This window comes from Furipterus horrens, unplaced genomic scaffold (genome assembly GCF_987537825.1).
Source record: "Furipterus horrens unplaced genomic scaffold, mFurHor1.1.pri manual_scaffold_2, whole genome shotgun sequence".
Lineage (NCBI taxonomy): Eukaryota > Metazoa > Chordata > Mammalia > Chiroptera > Furipteridae > Furipterus > Furipterus horrens.
Window position 1 is genome coordinate 90,834,673 of NW_028327172.1, and position 26,947 is coordinate 90,861,619.

Sequence of the window (26,947 nt, forward strand, 5' to 3'; positions counted from 1 at the left end):
AGCAGGTGATCAATGGTTTATTGAGGGGAAGCCTGAGCTGAATGTCTCCCTCCGCGCCCCACCCCTGCAAGCTGGCCCAGCCTCCCTAGAGCCCCCACCTTGCTGATCATAGTTTGGTCTCCTCCACAAGCCCTGAGCTCCATGGCAGCATGGAGAACAGTTGGAAGAAAGAGGAAGACTGATGGGGCAGCAGATGGAGGTGGGGCAAGGTATCAGGCACCCTGTTAAACAGCACTGGCAGTTACCAGCCCAGCTACACTTTCACCAGCATGCTCACTTCCCATGGCCAGGAGAATTCAAAATTATAAAACTAATGAAATTCTATAGGTAAATGATATTTCCCTCAGGGAAGCTGGGCCAGTAGCTATTTTCACTGGTATCACATCAAAGAAATTGCTTATCTCAACAGGTAGAAGAGAGGACTATTTTGGCTAAGATCATCCTGCCAGCCAGGAGAGCCCACCCTCAGGGACTGCAGACTCAAAGTGGATATGGTGAGACCCAAGGCTGGGAAAGATCATTCCAAGACACTGAGAAGCTTCCCTCTATTGTGGCCAAAAGCTACAGGTTCTCCCAGGCTGGGCATTATAGGTAGGACCAGAGCAGGGCACAAACAATCAGTCTTCTCCTGATGGGGCCATGTTGCTGGAAAGAAAAATGTGGGCCCATGTGGATGAGAGATGAGCAGCTGTCTTGGCCAGGCACCTACCGTGTGCACCATGGGGCAAGGGCTCTTGGAGAGAAATGGCCAATAGGCCTGAAGACAGCAAAGAAATGGGCAGAAGAGGCAAGCTGATACTATGTGGGCACCCATTGCTAGTCCCAATGATCCCATTGAAGAGAAAGCTAGTAGATTAGGGGAGAGAAGTCCATCTATCTCCCACCTCTGTGATGCTTGGTTTTTGAGCACAACAAAGATTGTAACAATTAGAAGCTTCAAAGCAGGAGAGTAGCCTGGATGGACCGTAGATAATTGCGGGGCAGCCAGGATGGCCCTGAGAGGGCTGGTGGAGGGCAGGCACAGGACTGGTCTTCCTCCAACCCACATAAGAACAGTAGCAAGAGCAAAAATGTTGGGCAGGAGAGCAGGGGTGGTGGTGCCTCATTCTCGCCTGTCTGGAACTCATGGGGCCTCGTTGGACCCAATCCCATTGCCTTTGTTGACGTAGAATGGCCGGTAGTGAGACTGCAGGGAACAAAAGCAGTTAGAGAGGGCAGATGGTAGTGAAGCCTACTAGCCAGACCCATCCAACTCCAACGTCCCCCAGGAAGCAGCAGTGGCCTGAACCCCGACAATTCTATGGGTCTGTGACCTAACCTGCAAGCTCTATTTACCCTGTGATCAGGATTGAGCCCCAATGTTATCGGAGTCTCCAGGTTCAAATCTATTTAGAATTTATTTCCATCAGTTGATTGTTGAGCTTGAACCTCAGCCCTCATCAAACTTACTCTCCATGGTTCAGGAAGGCCATCCCAGCACCATTATAGCTCCCAATTATACAGTGCTTTCTATTTCTACAACCACCCAGTTAAGTAGGTACTGCTACCATGCCCATTTTATAAATGAACAAACCAAGGCACAGAGAGGGTAAGCAATTTGCCCAAGGTCAACCAGCTAGTAAGCTCCTCTGAGCTGGGACTCCAAGCCCACAAGTCTGGCTCCAGAGTCCACCTCCCACCCCTACCCATCTGTCCAAACCACTTCTTGGGTCTTAAGAATTTCAAGTGTTTGCTTCTGCTTTCTTTGCATACTTCTCCCTGACAGACGGGGTGAAGAGAAGGTAAGCAACTATCCCAGCCCAACATAGACAAAGGGTCTCCACCTCAGCCCCTCCTCCTCTTTCATCCTGTATTCTCATTCAGGGAGTGTCTTTCAGGCAGGGCAAGAAACAACCCTCCTGCCAGCTCTGTGTATTATATTATGCAGCAACTTCACAAAATCAGCACTCCCAATCACTCATCATGGCCCTGAGAAACTGCCTTCGAGGCTGAAGTAAAGGTGCACATTTTAACTGCTGGTTGCCCATACAAGCACTGTGGACCCCTAGAGGGTCTATGGTAGTGGCTTTGTCCCTGAGCTGGGTCAGACACTGAGCCCAGCAAACACCCCACTGATTCTGATGCAGGAGATGTCAAGAGTACTCCAACCCCTGCCCTTGTCAGCCTAGAAATTTATATTTACTAGTAACTCCTTGCCTACATCTGTCTGGAATGCAGGGCTGAGTCCTTAGCTCAGACCTCAGTGAAACCACCTGTTCAACAAAGGAAGAGATGGAGACCCAAGGAGGGAATGACACAGACCATGTCACACAGCTACTTAGTGGCAGTCTGGACCAGCACTCCTGAACCAAATGTGTCAACCTGGACCCCAAAGCAAATGAATAGACCTGGCAATAGCTATAGCCTTTCTTTCAGGAAGACTGGGTCAGTAAAATGTATTGCAAGTCAGTGAACAGTGCTGTCTTTTTAGGAGCCCAGAGTGGTGGGTACGCAGAAATAGAGAGCCCTATGGTATCTGGGAAGGATGTTCTCTCTTTGCTTTGCCCACCCCTGTACCATTCCTGGTTCACAGTCACAGCTTGTGAGAGTTGGAAGAGTCACAAAATCATCCCAGCCATGTAACTCATATTACAGATGGGGAAATTGTTGCACCCAGGAAGAATGACTCATAGAAGGTCACATAGCAAGTTGGTGAGATGGCTGGGGCCAGACTCCAGGCAGAATGACTCCCACCCAGCCCTCTCAGCTTTTTACTACCTGCTTCTATTCTTCCAGGACTGGATGATTAGCTGAGACACTAGAGCCCTGCTTTGCCAGGTATCTCAAGGTGGTGATGAGCCTTCTCTACTGAGATACAGGCTCTGGGATGTGGGAGAGTATGTGGTAGAGAGGGAAAGGACTGAGCCCCATATCTGCTTTTGCAGTCCTGCTGCTACAATGTCCCCAGGCCCAGCTCTAAATTATACACATAATCACTTAGCTCCAATTGCCAGAAAATTAAAGTTTCTCCAACTAAACCAGCCTCAGTCACTCTTTGTGGCCCAGATCAAATCTCTTTCTCCTGCTCTGACCTCCAAATGCAAAGATATCAGGGAGCCAGGGGCTCCACCCCTCTTCTTCAGCAGATGCCACCCACATCCAGGGCAGCTGGCTGGCCTCCTTCAGCAAGGCGTGGCCTGGGCCTTTCTGAAAGAAGTATTTATGGGGGTGAAGGCACAGCCTCTGAAGGAAAGTCCCTGATTGCTGAGCTCTTAGGCAGGAGTCAGGCATGTTAGGACTACAGGGTAGTAGGAATCACCTCATCTCACCACCACATTATAAATGTAAAGAAACAGAGTTTCAAAGAGGAACTGACTGATTCAGGACCTCACAGCCAGCAGGTAGCTGAACATCAAGGCTACACTTCCCTCTGTGCTGCTCTTCAACGGCTGCGGATCAGTGTCATTAGCTACCAAAACCTAAATACATCTATTCTTAACTTTGCAGATTCTGCATCACTGCACTATCACCCCAATCACCCCTGTGCTGTCCCAAGAACATGGAACTCATCTCTAGGATGCCTATCCCCTGGGCTGAGTATTTTATACTCCCAGAGCTGGCAGCAACCAAGCCATCATTTAACAAGCATACGTACCCAACAACCATTTGCCAAATGAAAAAACAAACAAACAAACAAACAAAAACAGGTCTGCCCATTTTACATATTAGGAAACTGAGGCTCAGAAAGTACATGCTTACCCAGGTGCCCCGCCTATTAGCCCTGGTTTTCTACTACCTTTCGCTGTATGCAGGTATTTTGGCCACTGCTGCCTCCTCCTAGTGTCTCATGGTCCATAAACATCACCGTCCTCTCATAAACCCCAGAAAAGTGATGACCCATTGTCCCCAGGGAGACCTGTTTGGCACCCAATCTGGACATGCCTGTGCCCATTAGGCTCTCTTGGTCACTCTTCACTCACCAGCAAAGCCTGCTTGCCAGATTTCCAAGTCTGGGGCTGGACCTTGGGGCTCTGGCTCCTCATGAGGGAGGGATAGCCTGGGGAGACAAGAGGCTCTGGTCAAAGGAAGCACGGGCAGGCAGTTAGGGCCCGCAGGGTACATATGCCATCTCCAAAGAGGTCACCAAGCTCTATCCAGCTCATTGCCAAGTATAGCCACCCCTGACGAGATGTGCAGCAGCTGGGGTCTCACAATAGAAAGTCTTGGAGAGGCTGGCCAAAGGGAGGTAGCCCCAAGGCAGACAGTAAGAGGAGGAGCAGGTCAGGTAGGCTGAGCCAGGCAACAGAAGAGTGTCACCCCCAAATCCAGGTCAGGATTTCCCCTACCCATACTGAAGACTCCCACTCCTGTCTCTCCCTCCCAAAGCCCAGGAAAGCCACTTCATAAGCACAACCCGTCAGGATTCCAGCAGGAGGTGCTCATTCCATCTGCCCAGTGTGTCTCTATGATGTTCCCTGTTTATTGACCCCACTCGCGCCAAGCACCATACTGGAACTTTGCATATGTGTCATTGAGCCTCCACTTTATTTCTGTGAGTTCAGCAGTTTGCCCTGAGCTGCACCGCTAATAAGCAGGATTTTGAACCCAGCCTCATGTTCCTCCTGTCCAGTTCTGCTGCCTCTCCCCTGTGTCAGAAGCAGGAGAGTGGGACCCAAAGAGGGGCAGTAATCTTTCATGTGGCTATGGTCCAGGGTTAAAACAGCAAGCCCATGGGGTCTGGAACATTTGGGAACTGTCCAGGTTTGATCCTGAAGGCACAGGTACAGGTTGAGGCTGCCTAGGCCTACCTCCCCACACCTTCTCAGTGAGATCTGTAAGGAGCTGTATGGTCCACAAAGCCGTGAAAAGCAATCTCAGTGTCAGCCATCGGCTTGTAGGGAAAGAAAAGGCTATGACCTGAATTCAAAGGAACTCAAGAAATCTGTAGGGGCTGTCCTTCACTGGGGCCACCTAGAGTCCTGTCCTGGTCTGCTCTTAGAGACAATAAGCTAGTCAAACCCAAAAACCACCTGCAGCACTGCCAGGATACCAGCTAGCTGGCTCTTCCATGAGTTGGCACTTGGCAAAGGGGCAGAAACAAAAGAGAGAATCCAGATCTCTCCCTGCATCTGGGTATGGGACAGCCTTGGAAAGAGAGGTTTCTGCTGATCCTGAGTGGGAGGCTGAGAGAGAAAAAGTTCAATTCTCACACCATTCCCAGAAAGAAAATCCCATGCCAGACAGCCAGCCATAAGAGGTGAGGGTGGGGATGGGTGGAGGGGGCCCAGGAGGCCAGCCTTAGACAGCAGGAAGAAGGAAAGGGGAGGGGAGCCAGGGATGGCAGTGGGGCATTCGTCACTTTCTCAGAGGGCTCTGGGGAGGAGGAACCAGGACACCCTAGAAGTGGCAGAGAGTCCCACAGGCTGTTCTACTTGACCCACTGTGGGAGGAAAAGGGGAGGGGAGGGAAATGAACAGGTACCAGAATTATTTTTAAACAGCCCATTGGTGTCCAATGGTTTGGAAAACTCTGTGGTGGCCTGTCCCAGGGTGGTGAACTGATAGGGGAATTTCTCAGTGCCTGCTGGGAGAGAGAGAATTGTTAGCAGCACAGTACCGGTCTCAACAGGGGTCAGAGGAAGTCACATTTCATCTTGGGGTGCTGCCATTCCACAGCACTTGCTCAGCCCTAGCCCATCACTCAGAGCATGCTCTCTGTCTCCCCCATAACTGCTGGAGTAGGTATGGGTAGTGTTGGTCCTCACATGTGGGGGTTCTCCTTGCACACATTTAGCCCTGTTCAGAACCCCAGCCAAGGCCATTCCCAGTGGATTTGGTGAGTGGATCTGCATGAAGGTGATAGCAGATGTCCCCATGCTGTTTTTGAAAGATGTGGTATGTTTGAGAAGGGGCTCTCCTAGGGCAAGGCCTGTAGAGGAGGCTCTGCAGGCTGATGGGGAGATACTGAGGAACATGAAATCTCCAAATCACATTGGTTGGGTGGCCTTTGACTGGGGCTTGGCCAGAGAGAAGGGAGGGATCTGTTAGAAGCCAGACAGACCAAGGAAATCCCAGTTTCCCAGGGGTTCCTGCAGGCTGGAATCCTCTAGTCATATTCCCTTCACCTTACTGATCATTTCAGGACTCTCTGTCCTGGGCATAGGCTGGGATGGAAAGGGACTGCTGGATGATAAAACCACCTTCAGAGGCTACTGCTTGGGAATTTGTCTGCCCTGCACAGCCCCTTTCCCCTCTCCCTGAGCCCACCCAACCTGCTTATTCTTTCTCCCAGGCCAGACATCTTAGGTGCCAGAAGACAGACTGGGTCACTCCCACCGCAATCCACCAGAGCTGTCACGTGGACATTTCCAAAGCAATGTGGGGGAGCCCAGTGAGCTGGGGTTTGGTTCAAGCCTTTCCCTTAAAATGACTCAACCCCAGGGAACAGGAGGTATTGACTGCTCAGCCTTGCCAAAGAGTCCTAGAGAGCAGAATCAGACATGGAGGCCTTAGAGATCATCTAGTCCCACTTTTCCCAAAGAAGTTTGGCAGGACCTGGCTCTTTGAAATTTGACAGGTGCCATATGGTCACATGGCTGGGAGTCACTGGGTGAATAAAGTTAAATAAGCTTTCTGCAGTAGGAGGACTCAGGAATTTGATCTGATGGAAACACCCTGGGGATATATGGTGTGGGAGCTGTTTAGGGTGTGGCATGCCCCTGTCTCACTGATGCTGAAGTCTTATCACAGGGCACCCTTAGGGAACAGTGTGTGATGAGACAAGTTTGAGCAATGCTGTTGGGCATAGCTCTCCCTGACAGTGAAGACACGTATAGTGGCAGCTGTCCAGCTTTTGGTTCAGGGTTCTGCCCCTACAAGGTGAATCTGGTGAGTGAGAGAGCAGAGAAAATGCAGGGCTTGGTGGGTGACAGAAAAAGCAGGGAGGGCAAGGGGGTACAGAGCTCACCTTTCAGGGAGAAGGAGGAGCTGCCTTGGGCCATAGGTAGGTCGTCAGAGCTCTGCATGGTGGAGGAGTACTCCCAGACCCGGGATGTGTAGTTACCTGGGTTGGGGGAAGCGGGGAGAGCATCAGACCAAGGCCATTTAGCAAGGGGACCAGATGCAGGGTGAGCCATTTCTGTGACTCTCCAGCCTTCACCATGTCTCAAACCAGGACACTGCTGGGCCCAGTCACACTTCCTGCCAATTCTTTTTGCCATCAAAACTGTCCTTCTGAAGTATAGTGTGATCATATCCCTGCCCTACCTAATGGTCCACTGAAATCAGATAAAGGTTCAAAGTCCATAATACATAACCCACAGCTCTTTTATGGGTTGCTGCCCCAACCCCTCACCATAGTCTACTTCCTGGCTTCCCTCTCTCCCCTCTTCTCCATTGCTCAACATTCCACCCAGGCTGTGCTCTGCTTTCCTTACAGACACCAGGCTCTCTGGCCCTGAGCTTTTTGCATAGATCAGGTCCTCTGCCTAGGACACCGTACATGCCAATTCATGTGTTGAGTCTTCAGGTGTCAGCTTCCATGTCATTACCCAAAATCTGTGCATACCTGAGCCCATGCCCTACCTCACCCATGCTCCTTGCCCCCTGGGTTGTAGTTGCATGTTCAATTGTCTGTCTCCCTCACTGGCCTCTATGAGGCAGAGGGTCTTCTCATCTGGCTCAGCATCACACCCATGCCTGGCACAGAGCCTGGTTCCCAGAAGTGTTCATTATATGGTTGACATATGAAGGAATGAGCAAACAAACACATAAATGCAAACACATGCTAAAACTTGGGGACAGAGGCAGTTGACACAACTACTGGAATTCCGTTTACCAAGTGGAATCAGCTGACAAATGTCCATTTATAACCATGTCCCTGTGGTCTAGAGGAAAGAGGCAGTGGGGAAGATGAGCAAGACAGCACAGTTACCACTAGGGCATTCAGGTGGAGAGCTTCAGGCCCCCCATGGATAATGTACCCTTCTCTGGCCCTTCCCTTCCAGCAAGCCTGGGGTGACCCTATTAAGCTCACTTCATGCCAAGTTCCCAGCCCTGGAAATCCTCTCCCACAGCTGCCTGCAGCATGGGCCAGGGCTGACATTTGGGCTCAGCAGCCAGAGGTGGCTGGGGCTGTCCACCGGCTCCAGTGCAAAGACTCCCCCACAGGGTGCCTCAGGAACCCTCTGCATTGTGGACCTTAGTGAGCATATCCACCCAGGCCTCTAGGGGGCTACATGCTTTGCCCTTTCATTCACTCATTCATTTGTTCACTCTCTTTCTTTCAACAAATATTTCCTGAGCCCTTTCTTCTGGGTCCTGTGGTTGTAGCAGTAATAAGACAGACACAGCTTTTGCCCTCACAGAGATCAGTCTGCCATGCATGTGATAGTACAATATGAATTCAATCCTGGACAGAGGCCTGGGCATTGCCCTGTCCATTGGTGCCCCTGACCTTCCAGGTATCCAGGGCCTTGTCCTCACTGAAGAGTACCCTCAGCATCCCTTCTTTGCCTCTTCAGATCTTCTGGTGTTGTGTCTGAGGTGGGGGCTCTGGTGGAACTGGCCCAGTCCACTGACTTTCTGCACATGGCTGGAAAGCACCAAGGAGCCCCCAGCAAAGAGCCAGGACCTCCCAGGGCCTGTGCTCATTGAGCACATGGCCCTGTCTTTAGTACCCTGGGCAGGGGTGGGCCTGCACATGGCTGCTTTCTCTGGGGAAGCCAGGTCTCCACTCTCATTTAATCTCTTTCAGTCTTAAGGACAGGTCTCTCTCTCACCTCACATGCCAACAATACCTCCTGTTTCCAGGGATGGGCCCATTCTATAGCATGCCGTCCTTTCTATCTATAGCTACATTACTTTGTTTTAACCACTGGACAGTTTTACAATGCAGAAGTACACAAATCAGTAAAGGTTTCCCATGCCCTGATACTCACTAAGGGAGGTCTCCACACCTAACCCCAGGTTCCTGTTTCCCTGACTCATCCTTCAAGAAGATCTCATGTACTCAGGGATTTCTAGTGATGATGCAGTGCCCAGCTGCCTTTCTTCCAGCCTAACTAACAGTGCCACACATGTGCACACACACATGCACACACATGCATGTGTACACACCCTTTAAGCCCAATAGGACTTACCCATCCATCTTTGAACTCGAAACCCCTTCCCAAATCCCCACATTCACCTCGCATTGGGGAGCCTAGTCTCTGCCCATGGTCCACCTCCCTCCTGCCCACAACGTTCCTGCCCACCCTAGAGCTGAGCCACCCCCCTACCTTTAGTGCCATAGAGATTATTGAAGTTCTTCTGGTTGATCTCCTTGGAGAGGCGGTTGGGAGACACTGGCTGGTATGATGTTCTGGTCCCCCCTGTGAAGCAAAGGAGGAGGGGCTGTCCTTGCAGAAAGGTGAATATGGCTCAATAAGGAGCCTATGGTCTCTGACTTGAAGGACAGTTAGGCAGGAATCCTTGCCCCTAAATGGCCCCCAGTACCTGTCCCAGGACCTAGATTCCACCACTATGATAGCTCCTTTGGGTCTAGAATAGAGTGATCACTTAACTTACCATCGAAAAAGGAACACTTTTGAGAGTGAAAGGGTGCTACTGATAATTATGCCAAGAGCACCAGGCATAACCCTGGATAGTCCTGGACAGAATGATACACATGATTACCCTAGTTGGGGGCACTGGGGATCAGCAGAGGCTAGAAAAGCCAACACTCCCATCCTGAGCCAGTCCCTGTGTGGCTGAAATCCCAGAGGCTGAGAAATGGGGTTCCTCTGAGGAAGGAGGGACATGGAAACCACGGAGTATTGAGCCCTTGGCCAAGTGAAGGGCTTGATTAGCCAGTGCCCATGAACATGACCCAGGTGCTTTCCCCCAAGGGTAGGAGCCTTGTACTGCACAGGTGCTTACCACCACCACCACCATCACCCCAAGTTTTGGCTCCTACATCAATCTTGAAAGGATGGCAGAGTGTGATACATATCCCCAATTCAAAGACCAAGAAAATACTCTCCCCATGTGTGTCAGCTTCCTTCTACCAACTCCTCCCCTCCTGCCTAACCAGTCTGCCCCCCATCCCAGTTCCAGCGCACTTGGCCCAGCAGTTGCTGGTGCTTTCTCTACACCTTTGCGCCTGCAGTTACTCATTCCTCTCACCACAGTGCCCTCTGCCATCACAGCCATGCCCTCTTTACTGAGCATGCTGCCCTCTTTCTAGGATCCTGGAGACTAACCTCTTCTGGGAAGCGTCACCACTCAACCCCACTGCCCCAAGTCTCCTAGATTCAAGCTGGTGGCCCTTTGGTGGCTTTGTTTCCTGATTTTGCTGACTCTCTTTGGCCCTTCCCTTGCCTCAACCCTGAGCCTGGGAGCACTTAGAGGGCAAATTTTTCCCTCCCTCTTGTCCTCAGGGCAGGGGCAGGGACACTGGATGAACCTGTTTCTTCCACCTACAGATGACACAACCTGACTCCCAGTGAGAGAGCTGGAAGCTCTCCTAGCATGTGAGTGCAACCTCCTCTCTTCTCAGATAGGAACACTGAGGGGGGCAGTGACCAGTCCAAGGCTCTCAGTGTGACATCTTGGTGAGCCTGTGCTTTTTTCTTCATCCCTCCTCACAGCCTGCACTCTTTCCAATCTTCTACAGAACAGGGGAGCAAAGCAGGAACAACTTTGGGGCTTGATGCCATATCAGGGTCTAGTCCTCAGAGGACTGGGAGATCTAGAGACAACCTGGGCAAAGGTTGCTGGGGTGGTTGCTTAGTGGAGATCTCACAGACTAAGTACAAAGTGCAACACCCTGAGAAGGGCAGGGGGAAGGACTGGCCATCCCACACCAGGTAGGGGACTCAGGTGCCAGCTGTCTAGCCAGGCCTCCACCAGAAGTTCAGGTATTATTTTTTCAAACTGGGTGGAGCAGCAGAGGTTCCTCTCTACTGAGCTCATCTCTGCCAAATCCCTAAGTCTCTCCCAATGTATGTATGTTCAAGGTGCGTGAATCAGTGCTGAGGACTTGAGGCTCCCCTCTTCCAATCCCTTGTGTCTTTTCCATGTGTCCTTTCTGCTTTTCCCGCACACCCTCCTCTTCTCCAGATCCCCCTTCCCACCACATGCCTGCACACCATCACCCCCCATCTGAGCCTTGTGGGCCTGGCACACCCACCTTATATAATGGGCATTGTTGTGGTTTGGTTTTGGTGCCAAAGAATGTGACAGGCTACCACAGGACAAAGACAGGCAGGCACTGGTCTATACCCACACATAGGCTGTCACCCTTGCAGGCCAGGACTCTTCAGGGCCTGGAGGAGGGCTGAGAAGGCCAGGTGCATGGTATATGACCCCACATAGGGAGAGAGTGGTGAAGAATTGAGAAGACCAGCCATCAGTCTCCCTGCCCTTGAGAAGCAGAATGATTCTGGGGGAACCAACCTTCTCACAGGACTATAAAAACCTAATCAGAAACAAAGCACAGCTTGGTCTGGCAAACAGGAGTGGGTGAGACTAGCAGCCAGGAGACCTTCTGGAAGGAAAGAGAAGGAAGGGTGTGGGCTAGAAGTAAGGGAAGGGTGTGGACGGCCTGTGTCACAGGGGAAGATAGCTTCTGAGGAGCAGAGTGCCAGATAATATGTCATGTGAACCAGGATGCTTCTAAGAGCAAGAAGAGGCCCTGTTAATGATTACATCAGGATAGCAGAAACATGCTAAGACAGTACCAGGCAGACTGAGGACAGTCACTTTACCCAGGGAGAACCTGGCTGAGTCCTTCCATAGAGTGGCAGGACTCTCCCTTACCTTTTGGTGTGAGGTACATGGAGTATCTCTTCATGGTGTCTGGCACATTCCACTCACTTGTGTAGCTGTTGCTGTAGTTGTTCATGTAGCGATTGTCACCCCCTGGGAGGGAGCAAGGTCAGGTCAACAGAGGGGCTGTGGGGAGAAGAAGCTGGCCCACTGGGGGCATCACTGAGCTTGGCTGAGTCAGCCCACAGCCCTCTCTATCCCAGAGAGAGGCAAGGCTCCCCAACCCCAGAGAAAATAACATCCTGCCCAGCATCCCCTCTGCTCTTGAGCTCCCAGGGAAATAGGAAATTGCATTGAGCCATTACACTCCCTTGGACAGACCTTGTGAGTAAGATTCTTTGCATAGCATGTTGCAATTTACAAGGTGTTACTGATATCCATTTCTTATTTGATGTGTACATTAGCCCCTGGACTGTTACAAAGATCCATCCCCGTGTGGCAGATAAGAAAATTGAGGCTCAGGAGGTAAGTAGAGTCACTTGCCCAATGTCACATGGCCATGATGACAGAGCTTGGGTTTGAGCTCTGCCCTACTTCCTAGCTTTGTCCCAGCCACTGCTGGCACCTCAAGAGGCTGGAGTGATGTCCTGGCACTGGTTTCCATTGCCAGGGATTACGCAGAATTGTGCAGAGAGGAGTGAGCTTTTGAGAATGGGCACTGACTCCTCCCCCAACCTACACCCCCACCATGAGACCCACAAACCCAAATGAATTTATGGCTCAGTGCTTTCCTTTATTTGCCACTCTCTGCCCCATTTCTTTCTCTCACTATTTCCCCATCTCCTATTTTTCCACTTCCCTTCCCTCTCCTTCTGTCCTGGGCAAGAGGAGAAAGGAGTGGCTTAGGCATTCATTCTTCATCTCCATCAACTATGCCTAGCAGGCCCTGGCACACAGTAGGCACTCCATGACAAACAAATGTCCTCCTAGATGTTGACCCAGCCCCATCCTTCCCTTTCCCAAACCCAGGATGAGGTTGGCCTAGTGTCCTTCAGCCCCCAGGCCTTCGATGGTAGAATAAGACCCTGGTCTGGTGGGTGGGCCGGTCTCAGGAAGGAGAGGATGGTCACTCCAAGGTCTGACTCATGGGCCACTCATCCCCTGCCTCCTATAGCCAAACACATTACCAACCACAGCGTAGCAGCAACAAAAACTAACATGGAGGCCCAGGGCCTCAGATACAGTTTCAGGGCTGCTGACATCAGAAGTACCCATCCCTGTTTCTGGAAGCCACCTCCCCACAAAGCTTGCATAGGGCACAGGGCCACCCTGCACAGAGACCACAGCCAACTCAATTGTGACTTAGAAATGGCATATTGGATGGATGGCAGTTGGGGTCTCTGCGAGACTCACAGGCTACCCAGTCAGGACCATCCTCATAGGTGTAGCTATATCTCAGCTGAAATTTTCATCCACCAGGCTTGTACCCCAGGACTGTGATCATCACACTCTCTAACCCCCTGCATGTCCCCTAGCACTAGCAACTTCTCAGATGAGAAGACATGGAGATTGAGTAGCAGGTGTGAAACGCAACTGCTGCCCCTGTTTAGCTGTGTGCCCTTTGAAAAGCTATTTCTCTGCGCTTCATCCTTCTCATCTATGAAATGCAATACAATCCACAGAGAAAGGACGATTCTGTGAGTAAGGAGGTTACATGAAGCTGCATACAGGTGCACTCAATCTCTGCCAGCTGTCACCATTAATACCAAAGCCATTGTCACTAGAAGAATTTCAGGACCTGAGTGCCACTTAAAGCCAAGAGATTGTCTTGCTGCAATGGCTTATCAGTCCTCAGGTATAACTTAATGTCCCCCAGTTTCACAGGGACACTGTGTGATGTCACCATCACCAAGATATACAGGTGCCCTGCTGAACCCTGGGACTTTTATCCCCAAAGAGTCATGCTTCATCTGGAGACCAAAGGCAGGGGTCAGTTCTTTTGTTGTGTCCCGGACCAGAATTCATTAATCAAGCTCTGTCCTCAAGGCCTGTGTTGGGCCTAGGCACTTGGTAGGGCTTTGAGGAAAGCGTCCAGGCTCCAAGCACTAAAAGGACTGGGCTGGAACTGGTGGAAAAGACTTAACAGGGTAGTTTCTCAGGTTTGGAGGCTTTCTGTGAGATTATTCAGTTGGCCTCTGTGTGGTGTAGCATGACTCAGAAGAGAAGCTGATTTCAGGAGAGCTGGTGAGTCGCTGAGACATGTTGTGTTCCACTGTCCCCAGCCTGTTCCCAAGCCAAACCCAGCCTCTGGGCTCAAAACCACTCAGCACAGTGATGGCAAGTTCTCCCTCCAAGCACAGTTCTAGGTCACATCTACTGGAGTCTGCAAAGCTACAAGTTTGGAGTCTGGCCCTTACAAGTGGCAGCATCCATGCAGCTGCTGAATTGGGCCTGACAATCAGATGCAGATCTGAATGAGCCCAATCCCTGAGTTTTATGGATGACCACAGAGCAGAGACATTTGGCAGCTAGTGTCCTGATGTTCCCTGCTCTGGAGGCCCCTTGTAATGGCTGCCTAACTTTGGCAGCAAGTTCAATGAGGGGCTAACAATCCCCGAACCCTAGTCCCAACACCTTAGGTGCAATAGGTGTCTGGGAACAATGAGGAGGTCAGTTGGTGGATGCCCGCCTACACCAGGAAGCAAGGATTGACCTAGGAGAAAAATGGTCATGGCTTTGGGGTCTTCCCACAAGAGGGGACCTACCATTCTCCATGTGGTTCCTTTCAATGAAGTTACGGCTTAGGTCTGCCTTGCACATCTTCTCAATGTGACGCATGCACACATTGAGCAGGTCATCCTTGAAGTTGCCGAGTGACTGCCCTAGGCCTTCCCCCTCCAGCAGAACATGATAGGTGGGCAGGGTAGGGGGTAGGGAGTAATTGCTCATCAATGCACCAAATTCCTACCAAGAAAGGAAAGAATCCATTAACCTCTGGGGTCTTTAGAAGTTTTGGAGGATCCTTCTCTGTAGAAGACTGGGAGACTCAGCACTGGGATCCAGAGGTTCTGGGTTCTAGATCCAGCTTTGCTATTAACTAACCCCATTTTTCTTCACTTGGCACACTAGTTTCTCCTTCTGTAAAATGAAAGCCTAAAGTCTACTAGATGCTAACATTTCTGTTAGCACTAGCAGTCAGATATATGGCTCCATGGCTCCCACCTCCAACACTGGGTACCTCATGCCTATCTCATAGGGTTTAGGAGAGTAACACAAGCTGTGAAGACATTGGGAGTGTAAGCACTAAAGAAATGCAAATAATTATTAGAACATTGTGTGTTGGTCATGTTGGTATCTTCACCTTTACATGCCACATTCAATCTTGCCCCAACACTTTTGCATCTTTCCTTTCCCTTCCCCCTCACTGGAGAATTTCTATTTCTTCACAAATCCTAACAGGCCTTCAAGAGCCAGTTCAAATTCCACCTCCTCCATAAAGCTGTCTTAGATTACTCAAGTCTGTTTGACCTTCTCGAAGCTTCCACAGGCACTTATCTCCTGAATCAAATGTTTTATCACTTAATTATATAGCCTTATATATTGTTCTTTAATTGTACATGTCTTATCTTCCCAGCTAGATGTAGTTCCTTGGGGGCAAAGACCATGTCTTATACTTCTCTATTCTTCTTACCATCTAATAATAGTATTAGGCAAGCAGTAGTACCCAAAACACTCTAGCAGACAGAAGGGTGGATGAACGAATAGATAAATAGACAAGATCAAAGATAACAAGTAAACAACACTTACCTGCCACTATTCCATAGCTAAAGCAGGCATCACTAATCAATCTCAGAACTTTTTCTACTGTGCCTGGGGCACTGTTGGTACATATCAATTGAAGTTGGTACAAGGTGATACTTGTGTGCTATCCTTGGATTAGGTAGGGAAATGGCTTGGATAGAAAAATTAAATGAATAGATGGAATAGAGCTTGGATGGATGAGTGATGGATGAATGGGAGAATGGATAGATGATAAATGAGCATCTGAGAAAGTGGATGAGAAGACTAAGGGACTGAATGGTGAAAGAGTTGCTTGTTACCTGGAGAAACAGCACTGAATCACTGATGCTGTGTAGCTGCTCCCTGGTCTGCTTGTCCTCATGCAGCACCTTTGCTCTTTGGTCTAGAGCATCCACAATCACCTTCACTTGGTTCACAGCATCCTGCTCCCTCTGCTCCAGTGCAACCTTCACTTCCTCCTTTTGCTTCTCTAGATCCCTCACCAGGTCCCGAAAGTTCTGCTCCAAAATGGCCTTCTCATTGGTGGTGAAACTCTAGGTCCAGAGTGAGAGCATAAAGAAAGGAGGGTTTTAGTAATTTAAAAACCTCCTTACAGTTTTTAAATTACTCCCTGTGTATCTTTAGGTTCCCAACACAGTCAGGTTGTCCCAATCCAGCAAGCCTGTTTAGCCAAAATTCTCATTCAGGGCACCATTGAGAGATGTAATTTCTGATAGAGATGGTCAGGTTTTTTATAGCCTACCTTTCCTAATCCATCTGTGGCTCCTTCCCTACCATTACTCCATCCTTGGGCAATGCTGTGGGCCTAGAAGTACCTGCATGACTCAGGGGGTGCTCAATGAAACCTCAACCAGGACCAAACCTCATTCAGAAAGTGAATTGATGGATGTTTTTGTGGCCAGGGTCATGAGTCAATACTTTCAGATTGTGGTTGGCAATTACTTGAATCATGGCAGACATACCTCTAGCCACACTGGCACAAGTAAAGGAGAAATGGCAAACATTTGGTGTCTGGGTAGTCCAGTGGGCAGAACAGACAATGGGGACATTGGAAGACAGGTTGATTTAGGGCCATTATTTCCTGGTATGATGTAAAATAAGTGTTAGATGATAGACAAGATTCTACCTGGATGCCTGACCCAGACTTAGAAGGGAAATGGGTGGGAATGTTAAAGAGAGTGGGAAAACCCAGAAACAATAAGTGTGGGATGTAAATGTGGGCCTACCTTGAACAGGAGGTCTACCTCCTCCCAGGAGGACAGGGGGGTAAGAGAACAGCAAGGGCAAGGCCTGCGGTATCCTTACCTTGATGCGGTCCTTCTCCTTCTGCCACTTCTCAGCTTCATCCTCAATCTCAATGATCTTGAGCTGTAGCTGCTCCTTTTGCAGTGACAACTCTGTCTGTAGGGAAGGGCCAGGGTTGGAGGAAAAGTCAGGGGAAGGAGGTGGAATAATCAAGAGGGGGGTGCCTACCAGGGGAGTAAACTTGACAGAGCTCACTCATCCATTCAGCCGCTCATTCATCAGGACCTTAGATAGGCCAGGCACTATGCCAGTTACCAAGGATCCAAACCACTGTCTCACCATAAATTCAGACCTCTGGGGTTGGACATCCCAGCCATATCTTTAAAAGGGCTAAACTTCTGCAAGTCCCCTCCACCCAATGTGAGCAGGAGGGAGGCCCATTTATGGGGTTCCCTCTCCTTTCAATGGACCTGGGGCCATTGGGAAGATGGAAGAAAGCTCCTGCCTCTTTCAAGCTGAGGGGCAGAAGGGAACCCAGCCCAGCTCAGCCCAGCCCAGGGAGTGTCCCATGGCAGAAACAGTGTGTAACATTTCTACTGCATGACGTGAGGCCAGTGTTGCAAGCTGGAGCCAGGTTTGCTGCTGGTGGGGACTCTGCCTGGGCAGGCACAGCTGTAAACCTGTTTATGGAAAAAGGAATACAGTCTTCAGTTTGGACAAGACAGAAACTTTATTTAGGGCAGGAAACTATTTAGTGAGCAGATGAGGAAAGAGCAAGAGAGGTTCTAGGGATCCCTGCTCCAAAGTAGAACGCAGGCTGTTGGGGTCTGAGGAGGGTTGGGAAGAGGATTTATCAGGAATGTGCTGGGACATAAGCTCTTATATTCGCACTTCCCTTCCATTTGGAAAAATGACTTAACTCTCAAAAGTGGCTAGAATAGAGACAAAAGGGGAAGCATGACGTTAAGGCCAATCCAATTCAGGCAAGCCAAGAGGCATCTCCTTTTCTCTGCTGGGCTTCCCACTAATGCTCTGAAAGCACCTTCCAGCTTGGAAGACAGGTGGGTGATCTCCATCTGACAGTCAGAAAAACCAAGTAATTGAGAAAGCTTGGAGTGCACCAGGTCTTTGGGCTACACTGGTTTTTAAATTCAGAGGCCACTCCTTTCTCCAGCTATCTCTTTGAGGAACCACAAGAATAGTCAAAATGAAGAAGCCACAAACAACTAGGAATGTGAGCTCCATTGGCAAGGAGTCCTGGGCAGCTGGGCACAGATTTGCCCACATGTCATACCTCTTGAACATTTCAAGGGGGTTGCTGATGGAGAACTTGCTGCAGACACCCAGGAAAGTGCATTGATCGTGGAGAGAGTTCACCTTCCCTGAATTGTTTGGAAAAGGTGCCCAGAGACCCAAGGTGCTAGTGGAGGAGGTGGAAAAACTTGGAGCAGGTACTGCAAAGCTCCCTAGCAGAATGTCCCTGATTCCACCTCCTAGCCCAACTCACAACTCCTGGGCTTTCAGCTAGGAGACTATAGGTTCTTCTCAGAAAGCATTTATCCTTCTAGCAATGAGCTGGAAATCTCACAACATGGAAAATGCCATCACCAGAGATGGAAATGGTTGTGAAAAGGAGGGAATAAAAGAAGGTGTGTATGAGGATTTGGCTGGATCTCTGGAAAAAGGCTGAGGAGAAACCAGCTGAAAACAGCCACCGTGGTGGGAAGATAGAGAGCAAAGGAAGTAAGACTCCATTGTGGACAGCAGAGACTCAAACCTTACACTGTTTGAAGATGGAGAGCTCAAGAGCCCAGAACACAGAAGCTGGCAATGCCAGGGTGCTGGAAAGCCCCAAGAAGTCTGGGCCTGACAGGTGAATCTGAGTTGTGAGGAAGGGACCAAGAGGTTAGACAACAGGCAACTTTTCTATCCCTAGAGACCTCCTGCACTGGCCTAAGTTTGATAGGACAGTTGGAGGCCTCCCTCCCAGTAGCTCAGTGGTGGAGGAACTAGCACTTAAGTTTTCTCACTCCTACCTCACCATCACCTAGACAAGTGTTGATAGAAAAGCAGAGGATAAAATTTCATACACTCCCACCTCAGACCTGGTGGGGGTTGGGGGGTAGGGCAGCTCTCCCATGAAATGAGCATGGGAAACCCAAGAGAGAGTCCATCCAAAGCACAGGGCTGGGAAGCCAAAGGTGTAAATCCAATTACCATCCCCTCCAGGCTGGTGGGCTTTGCAAAGTACCTAACGTCTTTGTGCTTCAGTCTCTCCAGCTTTTATGGGAGGACTGCCTCCCAGGGAGGTTGTGTGATGAACTAGGATCAGGGAGTGAAGCTCTCAGAAGGTGCCTGACACCTCCCAGTGTCACTGTTGTGACACCTTCCACACATCAGGCTTGGAAGGGTAAGTGCAGTGTGGCAGCAAGCCAGCAGGGCACATGTGAGGGGAGTGGGCAAGTGTGATCAGGTGAAATCTTGGTGTTTAGTGATGAGCGCATGTGTCACTGCATTGGGTCCAGGTGTAATGTGTACACTGCCAGGATATAGAGTGAAGCGTGCATAGAAAGGCTGGGAGGTTGAGACTTTAGACCAAAGATGCAAAATAGAGGCTTTCATCGTGGATAACTGAAGTTTGTAGAATAGTGGGGAAACCAGAATAGAGGTAAGAAAAAGGGGATAAAGGTGGACTAACCACCTGTGAGTGGGAAATTTGAGCAGAAAAGCAGAAGGCCAGAGGAGTCAAGTGTCTGGAGTGAGCAAAGGTGTTCAGGGGGACCTTCTGGGGGCTATGTGGGGGGGGGGGGGGTGAGGCTGCATCAAGACATGCAGGTAAGGAAAGCTCATACCCAGACAAGCATGGATTCACTGGCCAAGAGGAAGGAAGAAGGCACTGAGCACAGAAGAAGGGGAATCCAATGAGATTTAGGAAAATAGAAGAGCCTAGGCCAAGGACAGAGAGAGTCAGCCCCTGGGAGCCCATGCTGTGTAAGAGGGAAGGAGGACTGTGAAGCTAGCTGAGGTGTGGAGAAATATCTGCCAGTGACCAGGGAAGGAAGGAGAGGTGGCTGGTCTGGAACCATGTGAAGGCAGTCAAAATTGGAGACACACTGTCTGCAGCAGTGGGTGGAAGAATCAGCTAGCGTAGAAAAAATGGTCTTATTTCTTTGGGACACTAAGGAATTTGGATACAGGCTGGGAGGGGGCCTAGCTCCCACAGGACACCTTACAAAAACAGAATTGCAGAACACAGTGGGATCTTGGAAGGGACCTTAGACTGGAAACTCTGTACTGCTAAAATAGTCCTTTCTCATCTCTGGGATGAGGAGGGTTTGGGGTGAGATCTATGGAGATGTATCCAGCAACTGTTTACCTCTTGTCAATACCCTTGCTGGAAAGGGCAGAATATAGAAAATAATGTAACATAGGAAGGCTCCAAAGAAATTGGGTTCTCCTGTAACACTTGGGAAGAAAGGACTCTTAATTGTATTACAGAGCATCTACTATGTGCCAGGCATTTCTCCTTTAATCTGCAAAACCCACGGTGAAGGTGAGTGGTGTTATCCCCATTTTAAAGATGAGGAAACCAAGGCTTAGGAGGATGACATAGCTTGCCTGAGTTCTCGCAGCTAGAAAATGGTTACGCCAAGATACAACAACACTCTGAATCTATCACGTGGCCTCTTAACTTCCAGGCTCTTCTCTGTACCTTCCAGGACATCCTCCTTCCCTCCCCTCCTGCTACTTTAGTTCACCCAGGATTTCCCACCTCATAGGTGAGTCCATTTCTTTGTCTTGTTGTTCCCCCTTTCCACCCCATACCCTTCTCATTGCCCCTTAAGGACCCAGCTTTCTCTCTCCCTCTGTCCCTCCTCCTTTGGTAGGTGACTGAATTTCCTGATGTCTGCTAGGGCCTCAGCTCTCCACAGCTCTCTGTCTACCCCTCCCCCCTGACTTTTTCCAACTCCGCATTTCATTCTTTTCACCTTGCTCAAGCCTGTACCTAAATGCCTCCTTTGTTCCCTCTTCCACACTTGTCCGGTTGCCGCTCACTCTGGTGCCTGGGATGGGTCCTGTGTGGGCCACTCAGCCTTGAAATCTTTCCAGCCTTGGGGAAGTAGAGGTTTCCTTGAGAGTAGAGAGTGGCACAGCAGCTGGTGGTGTCTTAGCCTTGACAGGACCTCTAGGTGCAGACACAGCTGAATATTTATGTGGGTATGTATACTTCCACTGCCCTCAGGGAACAGGAGATTGGAGATGAGGCTATGATCTTGCTCTGGCCAATTTAACCACATGGGCTGTTGGCTGTGACATTTGCCAAGTGAGCCAGTTAATTGCCAAATTTGTACTCTCAGACAAATGGTAATTATCTGGATAAGAATCTGAAATTCTAGATAGATTTCCCCATTTCCACTTAGATGTCAACATGCCCATTATTGGTCTGCTTAATTGGGGCTTATTCTTCCTTCTGCTTCCTCAGGTACTAAGACAGGTAAGGGGCAAGATGGGGTGGGAAGAACATTACCCAATTCATCTCTAGACAAACTGTGACCCTTGAGATAGTCACCTACTTCCTTGGGCCTTGGTTTCCTACTGTTAAAATTGAACTAGATCCCTGATTCCCAACCTGGCAACACATTAGAATCCCCATGGGAATCTTAAAAATAAAGATCTCAGGATCTGACCCCCTGACTCAGAACTTCCTGGGGCAAGGCCCAGGAATCTGTGTCTTAACAATTCATCAAGCAATTCAGGTCAGAAGTTGGCTTTTAGAAGCCACTGGACTCAGTGTCTCTAAGGACAGCCTGCCAGTCCTATGAAAACAAAGTTTAAAATGATAGAGAGGAAATAGCCCAGACTGCAGGCACACTAATAATTTGAACCCAAGCACTGCCACTCTCCAGTACTGTAACTTTGAGTAAGTCTTTTGACATCTTTGAGCCTATTTCTTCATCTATAAAATCAGTGCAGGTGGGACTGTTGTCAGCAGCAACCATGTAAATGCCATGGCCAGTTCCTAGCACATAGCTGTGCTCCATAAAGACTGCTGTGTCTTTTTGCCCACTTGGTTGTCACTTTCCTCCTCTGTCTCCTGTCTCTAAGCCTCTTGTATTTTGTTGTTTCCCCCTCAGCACCCATAGAGACCATCCCACCTTATTTTCTTACCTACCCTGTCCCAGAGCAGGAGTTCTCCCCCAAAGTCCTCTAGGGCAGTGATCCCAGCCCCTCTATCACATCCCAGGTCTTTAGGCTGGCTTCTCTTCCTAAACCCCAGTCACTTTCATCTGTACAAAGAGCCTTCTTGCCCACACCACCATACCCTTCAAGGCTGTAGGACCAGTGACTGCCCATGCCTAGGAGCCTGGCAGCTCAGCCTTCATGGAGGAGTAAGGCAATGAGGTGAAAAGCAAGGCTATGGAGCATGGTCAGAGTAACAAAGTGAGCCAAATGATGGAGTTGGAAGAGTGGCTGAGGTGCTAAGTCTGAGCCTCACTGAGGATCAGGGAGCCCATGCCTCCAGAGTGATGCTGGGTTGGGTGCTCCTCCTCACACAGCTTGCCGTGCTGCTGACCAAGAGCCCAGCCTGGACCCAAAACAGGGAAGGGCCACCAGTGTGTGCAGAAGCTAGGTAGGCTGCCTGAGAGCAGGTGGCTATTCACCAGGAGGAATCCATCTTAACTGAATGCAGCAGGAGGGACTTGGGATAGACCCAGGAAAGGATGCTCATGTACATTGTAATTTTATCAGCCTAACCTAACCTGGGAAATGTCCAGAGGCAGAGGTGGTGGACCAGATGGTATTTATGAAATCCCTTGTGACATTTAGAACGGAATTGAAAATATTCTGTTCTTGGGTCCACCAAAGGAAGGATTATCATATTGCCATACCAAGTGACTTTGCCCCAACACTGGACTCTGTAGGTAGAGCTGAGGCCCAGCAGATGAACACCCACAGACCTATATCATCTACAGCTTCATGTAGCTATCCACAATAGGTCTGACATGATCTCACCTGGATTTTCACTAACCAGCCTGTATAACAGGTTCTGGAAAGAACTTGTAAAAAGCTGTTTGGGGGCTAATGTTTGGATCTGAAGAGGATGCCTCCAAAAGATGCCGGGATTTTTTTTCTGTTTTCCCCCCACTTTTTTCCCCATTGCTCCCCACTACCCTGTCCACCCCAAGATGCCAGGATTGATGTAACTCCATTCCATGCCAACATTCCCCCTTCTGACATTCCATCAGAGCCAGGCCTAGACAAATTGCTCTGCTCCATCTCAGTGTCCTGGCTGGTTAGCACCATTACTTCTTGCCTATCCTACGCTGATGGCTCACATGCTGCATGAAGCTCTCACCATTAAAGTCACTTCAGTGGATCAGATACTTTTCCCTAAAAGCTCCTATAAAGCACACATATTCTGAATTCTATCCCTTCAATGCTTTTTTCCTTTGTTCTCAAATAGTTGAAGAGAATTTAGGGGAGTTCTTGCTCAAGCTCTACAAGCTTGGACAGATCCCTTCCTTTCTCTGGCCTGCTTCCTATCTATAAGGTGAAAAGGAGGCAGATGGGATCACTAATATCCCATTCAGCCTAGCATTCTGTCCTCTATGATTTTATGTTTACCTACAGCTGCTTCTGTGTAACAGGATAGATGGTCCAACTTTTGTGTGTGTCTGAGCTCTGCCTACTGACCTGCATCGTGAGCCCTCAAAGGCCAGGACTACATCTTTGAGTGTTACACAGTCCCCAGTGCCAGAATGGGAACTCCAAGGTCCTGGGGCCTCCAGGAAGAGCTGCCCAAGGCTCTTCTGTCCTCCAGGGGCACTTGGGCTTTTAAGTGGTGATATCCTTGTTTCATATAAAATTGGGGACCAAACCCTACATGTAAAACAGTTAAATAAGAGTGTGTGCTGCTTGTACCATGGATTCTTAGCACCAGTCTTCTCCCCTCCTCATTCCTGAGACCTGAAAGACATTTCTAAGACTCCTAGGACTCCATGAGGGTAATCTGAAAAGCACCAAATATAGTCCAAACCCTTGGTTTCATGCATAGGAAAACCAAGACTGAGAGAATGGAAAAGAGTTGTCCACAGATGAGTAGAGGCAAAAACCAGGAAGAGAACTCAGGTCTCCTAAAACCCAGTCAGAGATGGCAATTTCTTGGTTGCAGTGGTTGAAGATGATTGTCCTTTGTTCTGTTTTGATTCCCCAAGTAAGCTCCTGAAGGATAGGTTCCATGGCCCCTGCGCCAGTATGAAGCTTGAAGCCAGGCTGGGGTGGGAACTGGGAACACTTTCTTTCTGGGCCAATACTCAAACCGTCTTTGAGTATTTTCCCATCTCCAGCTTGTCCCTACCCGTTCAGAGGTGTGGGCAAGGAGTGCAGGGAGAGGGTAACCAACAGTCTCCTGGTTCAGGAAAGCAGGGCTGGGAGGGGTCCTGTGCTGCCCCGTTCTGAGGGGCGAAGAAGCTCTTGAGGGAAGCTGGTCCCCTGCACTGGCCATAGGCGGCTCGCCCCAGCGGGAGGCCGCACATGGCTGGAAGCTGTGTTGCTGCTGGAAAGAGTAGATCCAGTCTCTGTGCGGCAAGGGGCAGCTGCCAAAGCTGAGTCTTAAAATCAGAACACCTTCTCCTGATTTACCACATTCACAGTCTTCACACACCTCTACTCCTCCCCATAGAAGTACAGGCATAACCAACCACATATCTGGAACCCATGAAAACACATTTACATATCACATATACAAATATATGCGAGCATCTACATATGCACATAAACCCCTACATGCATATAAACACATACACATACATGAATACACCCCATCCACACAAAAATGCAACCCTTGCTAATAGTTTCCACCTACAGACAGGCATGTTCTTCATGCAACCACATACAAAAAATGCACAGGGAGGCCATTGAAGAAGTCAAGACACTGGTTGGGGTGATCAGATAGAACACTAAGAAGTTACTGTCCTGCAAATGAAAACTCTAAAGCTAGAAAAAAAAAGGACATTTGAAGGTCAAAATTTCTTTCTCCTCACCCATGACCCATTCCCCAGGGTCCAGTCCTTAAGAATTCTCTCTCCCTTAAATAAAAAAGAAACACCCCAGCCTGGCACAGAGCCAAGGATTAAGTACTGATATCTGATCTTACTTGAACTTATCCTACGATCTTGGCCAAACCTCCAGTCTTTTCTGAGCCTCTATTTGCTCATCTAGGAGAAGTCCCTATCTCCTGAGGCCTCGGAGGATTGGGGAACTGTCTTTGACCCCCAGCCTGTCTGTGTGCAGGGGCAAAGAAGAGCCCAGAACAGTGGAAACTTAAGTCCCCAATCTTAGAAATCGCCAGTGGAGGAGCTCAGGTGGAGAGACACCTGTGGTGAGGGAGGGAAGGCCCGGAGGGCCAGTGAGGGGCCCAGTAAGTTACCTCCTTCTCGGCCTTGGCCTCTTCAACAGTCACGGTGCTGTGATTTTTGTGTTCCTGGAACATACAGAGGTAGCAGATGCAGGTCTGGTCCGTCTGGCAGAACAGCTCCATGGTCTTGCCATGCAGGGGGCACTTGCGGGCCTCGAAGTCCCGAATGGGCTCTAGCAGTTGGTGATCTCGGAAGGCAGCACCCTCCAGGTGGGGTTTGATGTGCAGCTCACAAAAGGAGGCCTGGCATACCAGGCAGGATTTGACAGCCTTCTGTTTGTTGCCGATGCAGGAGTCACACAGGACCTCTTCCGAGCCCAGCTTGGAGTGCAGGAGGTTGCCTGGGTCCGCCCGGGGGTAGCTGTTCCTCCGGACATCGCCAAGCTCCGCGATGGGCAAGGTGGGCTTCCGGGGCTCTGAGAAGATGGACTTACGCAGCTCCCCCTTTTCAGCAAAAGTGACTGGCAGCTTCTTGGCAGCCCCCAGCTGGAGCCCAGCATAGGGGGATCTCTTGCCTTCCCCAGAGTCCATGCTGAAGTAGTTGGAGCCCTTGTCATCCGCGGACTCCACAAACTGAATGATGGGCCGTCGCCACTCGTTCCCCGAGAAGAGGGAGCTCTTTCCCTCACCTGGCTTCAGGGCGCTGCCTAGGCTTTTGCCTTCAGCTGCCTCTCCGCCATGCCCATTGGTGGTCTTGGCATCTTTACCATCAGCCTTGGCCCCATTCTCCAGGCTGCCTGTGGGGCCTGGCAGACTGAGGTCTTCCCTGGCTTCAGGGCTGGCCCCATTGCTTTGGGAGATATCTGTAGCTTCCATAGCAGGCACTTGGCTGTTCTGCTTCAACTCACTGGGGCTGCAGGGTGGTGACCTCTCTGGTGGGTCTCTGAGCGGGAAGTGGGACAGGCAGCTGCAGAGCCCAGAGACACACCTACAGGGAACAGGGAGGAGGAGGAGTAGAGAGGAGGGACAGCTGGTGTAAACCTGACACAAGGGCGCCTTACCAGCAGAGCAACTAATTATACAGAGGCCACACCCTGTACATTCATACTTAACCTGATTTTTAAAAGAAGTGTTTTTTTTTTCTCCTCCAGTTTAATTATTTTCCACAGCTCAGCAACCAGTTGGGCTGCTTCCCTTTGATGTGCCTTTTTTCTCATTAGGAAAGTGGAAGCCTCTGGCCTCACAGGTGGGCAGGCTTTGCTGAGCTGAGGGGCCCCTGGAGAAAAAGCTGAGGTGTCTGCAGAGGCCCACAGGACAGAGGACTATTAATTGGGTCATATAAGCCAAATAGTCTTGTAATTTGTAGGCCTGGGTTCCAGAGGAGAGATTCCGTACCCTGGGACAGTGGAGTTGCTTCTCTTCTTAACAGGAATGATGGGTTCAGTTTGGTATGGATTTTAGGATTTGGAATGAAGTGGCTATAATTATTTAACTCAACTTCCCAACTTTGAGACACTGTCCTAGGTACATTATCGATACAACAACCTGTTCAATAATCCCTATTTAATAGATGAGAAAATTGAAACTCTAAGATGATAACTCACTGACCTAAGTCAACTGACAGAACTGAGATTTGAACCCAAGGCCTTTGAGATGCTAAAGTTCCTTCCTCAGCTAAGGGTGTCATGGAGCAACCTAAGTATTTCAATGGAAGGTAGTTTCTGAAAATCATGCCTGTCCTAGCAGCCCTAACAAGATACATACAGACCTTACATTATTTCTGTCAGAGCAGGTCAAAACTTGCTTGGACATAAAT

At 49.7% G+C, this 26,947-nt stretch overlaps 1 protein-coding gene across 3 annotated transcripts; it reads right to left on the reverse strand.

The window, feature by feature from the left end:
* On the reverse strand, positions 1-26,159 carry TRIM29 (tripartite motif containing 29). 3 transcript variants are annotated; one of them, XM_090266118.1, is made up of 10 exons: positions 25,204-26,159; positions 16,833-16,928; positions 15,827-16,060; positions 14,492-14,690; positions 11,778-11,879; positions 9,257-9,349; positions 6,946-7,041; positions 5,461-5,559; positions 3,960-4,036; positions 1-1,186 (listed from the first exon to the last, which is right to left on the reverse strand). In XM_090266118.1, exons 1-10 carry the CDS (start codon positions 26,005-26,007, stop codon positions 1,124-1,126), a joined length of 1,863 nt encoding a protein of 620 aa, XP_090122244.1. In that variant the 5' UTR covers positions 26,008-26,159; the 3' UTR covers positions 1-1,123. The 3 variants fall into 3 exon arrangements, with proteins under 3 accessions (XP_090122244.1, XP_090122243.1, XP_090122245.1); XM_090266117.1 differs by having other exon boundaries at positions 5,461-5,562; XM_090266119.1 differs by lacking the exon at positions 5,461-5,559 and having other exon boundaries at positions 25,204-26,158.
* Positions 26,160-26,947: the final 788 nt, after the last annotated feature.